This window comes from Vigna radiata, chromosome 9 (genome assembly GCF_000741045.1).
Source record: "Vigna radiata var. radiata cultivar VC1973A chromosome 9, Vradiata_ver6, whole genome shotgun sequence".
NCBI lineage: Eukaryota > Viridiplantae > Streptophyta > Magnoliopsida > Fabales > Fabaceae > Vigna > Vigna radiata.
The window spans coordinates 16407351-16415997 of NC_028359.1; the positions used below are offsets into that span (position 1 = coordinate 16407351).

General features: G+C 45.0%; 2 protein-coding genes and 1 pseudogene across 2 annotated transcripts; all 3 read right to left on the reverse strand.

Moving 5' to 3' along the window:
• LOC106773432 overlaps window positions 1-1731 on the reverse strand; it is a 16039-nt pseudogene extending 14308 nt beyond the window's left edge.
• LOC106773434 lies at window positions 1731-5050 on the reverse strand. Its single transcript, XM_014660128.1, has 2 exons — window positions 2379-5050; window positions 1731-2190 (listed from the first exon to the last, which is right to left on the reverse strand). Exons 1-2 carry the CDS (start codon window positions 5048-5050, stop codon window positions 1731-1733), a joined length of 3132 nt encoding a protein of 1043 aa, XP_014515614.1.
• A 2078-nt stretch (window positions 5051-7128) lies between these two features.
• LOC106773435 lies at window positions 7129-8211 on the reverse strand. Its single transcript, XM_014660129.1, has one exon. It carries the CDS (start codon window positions 8209-8211, stop codon window positions 7129-7131), a length of 1083 nt encoding a protein of 360 aa, XP_014515615.1.
• Window positions 8212-8647: the final 436 nt, after the last annotated feature.

The window sequence follows — 8647 nt, forward strand, 5'->3', positions numbered from 1 at the left end:
TGCATACATCTGGCATTTCTCACACTTTCTCACGTGTGTGCAGCAATCATTTTCCATGGTCAACCAAAAATAACCAGCTCTCAATATCTTCCTAGCCATTGAATGACCATTCATGTGTGTGCCAAATGTACCTTCGTGCACTTCTTTCAATATCAGCTCAGCTTCCTTTGCATCCACACATCTGAGGAGAACCATGTCATGGTTTCTCTTGTATAAAACATCCCCACTTAATATAAAACTGCCAGCCAACCTTCTTAGTGCTCTTTTATCGTTTTCAGACGCATTCTCAGGGTATTCTCGGGTTTTAAGATAACGCTTGATATCAAAATACCAAGGTTTGCCGTCTAACTCCTCCTCGATGAAGTGGCAATATGCTGGCTCTGCATGGCTTTTTATTTCGATTCTTGGTAATTCTGCATCTTGATCAACCTCAAACATTGACGACAAGGTAGCCAGTGCGTCTGCTAATTGATTATCTTCTCGCGGTATATGGTTAAATGTGATGGAATCGAAATACTCCATTAATCCCCTGATGTAAGCTTGGTAGGGAATTAATTTTGTATCCCTAGTTTCCCATTCTCCTTTCAATTGATGGATGACCAAAGCTGAATCTCCATACACATCGAGAATTTTTGCCTTAGACTCAATTGCTGCTCGAATACCCATGGCACAGGCTTCATATTCAGCGATGTTATTCGTGCAGCTAAAACACAACCTTGCCGTCATTGGTATATACTGNCNCTCTGGGGAGATAAGCACTGCCCCTATTCCATGTCCCATCACATTCGAGGCTCCGTCAAATAACACTGTCCATGCTTTTTCTTTTCGGTCTTCTTTGTTCTCTTCGAATAAAGCCATGATATCCTCATCGGNAAATTCAGGTTGCATTGGTTGATAATCACAAAGGGGTTGATGAGCCAGGTATTCTGCTTGTGCGCTACCCTTGACAGATTTCTGAGTGACATATACAATGTCGTATTCTGACAATAGCATCTGCTATCGAGCTATCCTTCCAGTAAGAGCAGGCTTTTCAAAAATGTACTTGATAGGATCCATCTTGGATATCAACCATGTGGAATGACTCAGCATGTATTGCCTTAAACGATGAGCAGCCCATGCCAATGCGCAGCAAGTCCGCTCTAACGATGAATATCGTTGTTCGCAGTCTGTGAATTTCTTGCTCAAGTAATATATAGCGTGCTCTCTTTTTCCATCTTCATCATGCTGACCTAATACACAACCCATTGACTTGTCCAATACAGTTAAATACAAAATGAGTGGTCTCCCTAGTTCCGGTGGACGTAATACAGGAGGGTCCTATAAGTATTGTTTGACTCTCTCAAAAGCGGCCTGACAATCCTCATTCCACACCACAGCCTGATTCTTTCGTAACAACTTGAACAGGGGTTCACAAGTAGCAGTTAATTGGGAGATGAATCTAGCAATGTAATTCAATCTGCCCAAAAATCCTCGAACTTCTTTTTCCGTTTTAGGCGCAGGCATTTCCATTATCGCTCGCACTTTATCAGGATCCACCTCTATCCCCTTCTGGCTGACAATAAAGCCCAACAATTTCCCGGATTTCACTCCAAATGTACATTTGGTGGGATTCAGCCTGAGCTTATACTTTCTCAATCTCTCGAATAACTTTCTCAAGTTAAGGACATGTTCTTCTTTTGATTTGGATTTCGCAATCATGTCGTCCACATAAACTTCAATCTCCTTGTGCATCATATCATGAAAAACCCTGCATCGAATTGCTTCTGTACCTCCTCTTTGATCTTCAAGGACATTTCTGGTTTCATTCTTCTTAGCTTTTGCTTTACCGGTGGGCACTCCGGCTTAAGTGGGAGCCTGTGCTGCACAATATCTGTATCGAGGCCTGGCATGTCATTGTAAGACCAAGCAAACACGTCCCTGAACTCCCTCAATAAGACACATAATTTTTCTTTCACTTCTGCCTTCATGGTTGTACCGATCTTCACCTCCATTACCTCATCCTCATCCCCCAGATTGAGTACTTCAACATCTTCCTGGTGAGGTTTTATCTCCTTACACTCTTGTTCCACTAGTCTTAACAGTTCAAGAGGGGGTTCCAGGTCATCATCACAATCATCTTCCGTATTATTGACAGGGCGCCCAAAATCAGGAATATCGACATAATTATTTTCAAAACACTCATTGTCATATCTGCATTATTTAAGTTTGCGAAAAAGAAATAAATAAACGAAACAACGATAAAGAATGCAAAATGATGATAAAACACAAACAAACACACTTTGATTATCGCGCTGAGCATAACAAACTAAAAGCGTCAACCCGTAAGTTATGAATCCTAAAGCCCCGGGTAAAGCTATAGGATTAGTTAAAGTTATTACATCTCATTCAAATTAAGCATCACGGGCAAATCCAACATCTTCCAGTTGTCGAGTCGTGCATCCGGGGAGCAGGCCCACACGAAACTGGAGCCTTCCGATCCATCTTCATCTCCCACTGCTGCTATGTGGCCAGCATTAACCCAACCAACGCTGGGAAAGCTCTCCTTCAGGTCACAGATACGAATTCTTCCCACCTTGGGCTCCCGTCTTTCCACCCGAGTCAGACTGCGCTCTCTCTTTTCTTCTATCAGCCTTCTCCTGTCCTCCTTGGTGGGCTTGTATCCCAGGCCATACCTATTCTTGTTCTCGACGACCTCTAGAGGGAATGCTCGCCCCTGTCCATACTTGCCCAAACCTTTCCCATGCATATAACCTTCTTTCAGCATGACCTTGGCCATCATGATAGAAGCACGCGACAGATGCGGGTTGACCGCGAATGGCTCCACATAGGTATTTCCCACGATCTCCAGAGATTGGAAAGCTGTCTCGAGAGCTTCCTCAGCTGCTTCAATATAACGGGTGGATGATGGTCCACTCACTAGGAAATCCTCCTCTCCTGGCACTATCACCAGCTTATCTCCCATAACATACTTCAGCTTTTGGTGTAATGTAGAAGGCACAACCCCCGCAGAATGGATCCATGGGCGACCCAACAGACAACTATAGGCAGGGAGGATGTCCATGACTTGGAATGTCACTTGAAAGACACACAGACCGACCTGGACTGGTAGTTCTACCTCTCCCATCACTTCCCTTTTACTACCATCAAAGGCTCTCACAATCATAGAGCTCGGCTTCATATGCATTCCGTCACTGGGTAGCTTCTCCAAGGTTGCTTTTGGCATGACGTTCAGGGAGGATCCATTATCCACTAAGACACGTGCTATCACATGATCCAGGCATTTCACAGAGACATGAAGGGCTTTGTTATGACCTCTTCCTTCAACAGGTATCTCTTCATCAGTGAAGGTGAGGTAATTATTAGCAACGATGTTGCCAACAATGCCCTCGAACTTGTTCAGAGAAATACCTTGCTCCACATGAGCCTCACTGAGTATCTTCATCAATAACTTTCGGTGGGAGGCAGAATGCATGAGTAATTCTAGCAAGGAGATCCGGGCAGGCATGCGGTTCAATTGTTCCACCACTTTGTACTCACTCTGTTGTATGAACTTTAGGAATTCACCAGCCTCTTCTTCGGATATTTCCTTCTTCTCCTCTTTGTTGGGGGTTTCTTCAGCCTCCACGTTCTTCCCCTTCAAGAACTCCTTTGCTTTTGCAGCCATTGTTGCTTCCCTATCATTGGCTCTTTCTCTCGCCAATTCTGGTGGTGTAAAGATTCGACCACTTCTGGTCATTCCACCAATGCCTGATATGTTTTCCACAGTCGGATTTGCATCCTTTCCTTCATCTAATGCAGTTGCCTCATACCTCCATGGGACGGCTTTCTCGTTCTTATAAGGGAAGGGAGTTGGCACTCGGATGACAATAGACGGATTTCCTTCAGTTACCAGTGCAGGGGTGGTCCTAGTGAAATGGATCACCAAATGTTCGGGTAGAGTCACATCAGATTCTCCACCAGTTTGTGCAAATACTTCTTCCTCTCTGACCTTGCGGTACACTTTCATCAGATTTTTATCAAGTAAGTCTTGTAGAAAGATCTCGAATTCCCTACATTCCTCAAAAGAGTGTCCGGCCTCCGGATGGAGTGCGCACGCTATACCCAGATCATAGTCGCCTTTCACTAGGCCCTTCTTCAACAAAGCTTCAAAGATAAATCTCCTAGAACTTCTGATTTCGCCTACATCTCTTATCAGATCGTGGTTTTCAACTTCGATGACATTCGTTGAGGAACTTCCGTGCCCGGACAATGGATTAGTATCGACGCTGGGCTGGTCCTCTTGAAACTTTAACCAACCCGAGTCTATCAGAGCCTGAACTTTGTATTTAGGAGCCATGCATCCTTCGGTCGAGTGACCAACGCCACCCGCATGATAACTACACCTGGCATTTGCATCATAACCCCTAGGGTATGGCGGCTGTACAGGCTTCATCGGGCAAATGGCGACCAGACCCTTCTTGACTAGGTTAGGTAACAATTCAGTGTAAGTCATAGGAATTGGGGTGAACCTAACAAATTGATTTCTCCTTGGGTTGTTGTTTTGTCCCATATTCAGATTTGGGCCCATGTTTGCGGCCAGTCTTGAAGCTTCGGTTGGAATACGCGGCGGTGGATAATACGCTTGTTGTTGTTGAGGCCTAGTTTGATGTGCAAACGAGGCGTTAGCAGCATAAGGAGGTGGGTATAAGTATGGTCGATAATTAGGATTGGGAGCTCTTCCTCTCCACACAGGCATTGCCGATGCAGCATGTACCTCTCCCTCTTTCTTCTTCCCCTGATTGAAGCTGGGCTTTTTGTAACTTGTAGCCGCAGGTGGGCCATATGCTATCTTTCCGTTTTTCAATCCAATTTCTATCCTCTCACCAATGATGATGGTGTCAGCAAAATTGACAGATACATTCCCAACCATATGCTCATAAAATGGCGGCTGGAGTGTGTTTACGAACATCGACACCATCTCTTTATCAAACAGCGGTGGCTCAACTTGCGCAGCCAACTCCCTCCATCGTTGGGCATACTCTTTGAAGGTTTCATTATCCTTCTTTGTCATATTCTACAGCTGCAGACGGTCCGGAGCAACATGAGTGTTGTATACATATTGTTTCACAAAGGCGTCAGCTAGATCCGCCCAGCAACGAATTCGAGATGGCTCCAAGTGGGTATACCAATTCAAAGCTACCCCAGCCAAACTTTCTTGGAAAACGTGGATGAGTAGAGGCTCATCATGAGCATACGCAGCCATCTTTCTACAGTACATAGTTACATGGCTTTTAGGGCAAGTATTACCCTTATACTTCTCAAACTCCGGTGCCTTGAACTTAGGCGGCATCTTCAAGTTTGGAACCAAACTCAACCTGGCCGCATCTCCAAACCCGTAACTTTCAACTCCCTCAACAGCTCTCAACCTCGCCTCCAGACTTTCCAGCCTTCCCGTGGCCCCAATGAGGCTATTAAATCCCCCAACCATAGTGGTGTGGGGGTCGGCCTCGGCCGAAGGATCCTCTTTAGCAATCACATGCGGTACTGGGGTCACCCGTATTCCATCAGTCACGTTGGTCTCATTCATTCCCGTGCCAACCATGGGAGCCGGCACTAAGACAGGTCCCTGAGTGCCGATTGATGGTATATTGACAGTCGCAGGAAACGAGAACGAAGCGTGCTCAGCTTCTGAGTACTCTCCTATAGGAGGAGTGTAACCCGGAGGTAAACCATACTGTGGGAAAGGAACTGACTGGCTCGCAGCGTTGAACATTGGGGGATAAGGGTGAGCATTCCCCTCAACATATGCAGATGAAGAATCCCCAGTAGTCTTCATGGATTCAAGCGCCGCCAAGATCTGGCCAATCTGGTCCTTCAACTGGCCAACATCCGCTTTGAGAGACTCCTGTGACTCCTCCCAGCTTGCCATGGCTTTTGAATTTGCCCGGGTCCGGTAGGGATGTTGTGGAAATCTGGTTGTCATTTTTTCTCACTCGTACTGTTTTATTATTTTAATTAATTAGATGAAAAAAATGAAACATGCTAAAGAAAACATGATGCATGCTAGTGATAAAGGGAAATCACAGAATCACAATGACATAACTTGATGGAAATTACCACAAGCAGATGCTAAACAAACATCCCGCCTCTTTCATTTAAAGGAAAACAAGTACATTACAATTCTTAAAGGAAACAAATCATAAAGATCTAAATACATCGATTCCTAGCCCGAGTGATGAGGGATTTCATCTCGTCTATCAACTGTTTACAGTGATTAATAAAAAGCTCTATTTCTACTGGTGGGCTATAAAAGTGGGTACTCGCTTCAACTTCCGACACCATTCTGGGGATGTCTTCAATTGCCCCATTTGCCAAAGCAGCCAACTGCGAGAAGCTTTCCTTCCAATGCTTTACGGCCGTTTCTTGCTCTGCGATGTGCTCTTTCATTCGCTTTATCAAGGCCTGATGCCTTTCTTCAAATTCCAACGACCTCCATCGCTCCTCCTGCTCCTCGATGTAATCCTCCATCTGCTTTAGCATGGCTCGATACTCCCCTTCAGCCTCTGCCAGCTTCCAGCGCTCCTGATTCAACTCCGCTTCAAATGATGTAGCCATCTCCTTCATTTGATGCCCTGATTCTTGCACTTGGACTTGCGCTTCTCTTAGTCGTTTCAGGGCTTCCCTTTTATCCCTCTTGGCTTCTTCATAGAGCTGTTTCCACTGCCTGCCTTCTTCTAGAGCCACATTCTTCTCATTCACCCTCATGGATAACTCCTTACTTGCGGCCGCAAGATCCTATTTTACTCGAAATGTATAATCTCTCTCGGCCTTCTAGCTTTTGACAATGTTTTCATAAGCCCTTGACTTTTCTTCGCTATCATTCCGCATATCCATAAAATCATTGCGAGCCTTCTGTAATTCATTTTCCAACCTAGGATTCCTCACCCTCAATTTCTCCATCTCAGCCTTCAGTTGTTTCACCTCTTCACTTTCTAGGGCTTGGGATGTTCCTTCACTCGCCGGTTGATCATTGATGGGCTTGAAAGGCAACTTGACTTCTCTTACCCTCTCCAGAACCCAGGTATGATAACTAACCCTGCTATCCATCACTCCACTCCTCAGGTCCTTCTCGGCTCGCACCACATTTTCTCAGGCACTTCTGACTCTCCTTAACATTTCAGTACAGTGTCCGTCCTCATAGTAGATGAAGAAGGCTGTGAGATAATCTGGTGAAGGCGCTCTCTTCATAGGATATCCGAACTGTCTTTGGACCAAAACAGGGTTGTAGTTAATACAATACCTGGCGCCTATGAGAGGTATGTTAGGGAAGTTGCCACAATGTTGGATAGATGGTTTAGCCTCAAGCCAAGGAAGGCGCCATTTTACGTTTCCTTCTCTCAAACCAGCCAAGAATTGGGCCCACTCATTGCCCCCTTTGCCTCTAAGCCCCTGGTGCGACAGATCCTCCGGTGAACACCTGACATCAACTGGCCCTTTAAACATGCGTGCGGTCATCCATGCATACAATGCCGGCAAGCAACACAGAATTTTCTTCCCCTTTCTCTCGTGGCAAAAACTCATGGTCCCATACACATCTGCGAGGACTGCTGTTACAGGATTTTCTGATCTGGTCTTTTTTGCCACGAAGACATCAATAGCGGTGTAATCCACAAAGTCTATTCTGGGGAACAAAACGATGTCGTACACGGTGAGAGCCAACACATCCATAAAAGCCTCCCACTCTTCCTTATCGGCTAGATGATGTAAATATTGTTCAAGATATCCTTGTGTCAGCCCACGCACTTGATTCCTTGTTAGCATCTTGTCTTCTAAATCTTTTGGGTGCAACTTCATAATGGCAGCAATGGTAGGAATGGAGGCATGATGCTCCAAGTGCTGATATGGTGAGGTACCCTCTAGTGGCAAGCCCAGGATATGCTCAAATTCTTCTATAGTTGGCGCCAGCTGGAAGTCCTGGAAGGTGAAACACCTTAGCGGAGAGTCATAGTACCGGACTAGGGCTGTGATGGCAGGCAGTTGTACTTCCATTTCTAATAGGCTCAAAAGATTTCCGTACTTCATCTTGAAAGTTTCCCTCTTTATGGTCTTAAGTTTCTTGCCCAAATTTACCAGTCCTGTTAGATTTCCCCTATGAATCTTTAGGCAAGGTTTCTTTCTTAAAATGGCAGAACCGGTCTGTTGAGTAGCACCAGGTCTTGCATCAACTTCCATTTTGTATATGATCAATCAAATACCTGTGATTTCCCCTAAAACCAGCATGTTACCATATGATGTATGAACAAAATGCATGACAATATGACGAGGTGAAAATAACATGACTAACACAAATGCATGTATAGTATGACGATGCAATGACATTATTATTATTTTTCTTAAAAACAAACAGCATGGGGGTTATAGGAATACGCATGTCTCCCTTTGTGCCCTAATATAGGTTCAATCTTTTAGATTGGAGGTCAAGTATATGCATTCTAACCAGGATGGTTCCCTGAGCCTAAAGATCAAAGGTCACTAGAGCTATGGCCCCCAACATAGCACCTCCACAACAGTCGAGTAATCAACTAGGTGTGAAGATACAAATGAAGAGAACAGACTCTAGCTGGGGTTCTCACGATAGCCAAACAGGAAGAATATCCAAAGTGGCACC

Excerpts from the sequence above, each read along its gene's own strand:
- LOC106773434 (XM_014660128.1), bottom strand. The coding sequence starts at position 5,050 with ATGACAAAGAAGGATAATGAAACCTTCAAAGAGTATGCCCAACGATGG. Across the intron at positions 2,191-2,378 it reads ATGCTTAATTTGAATGAGAT|ATATGACAATGAGTGTTTTG; the intron begins GTAATAACTTTA and ends TAAATAATGCAG.
- LOC106773435 (XM_014660129.1), bottom strand. The coding sequence starts at position 8,211 with ATGGAAGTTGATGCAAGACCTGGTGCTACTCAACAGACCGGTTCTGCC.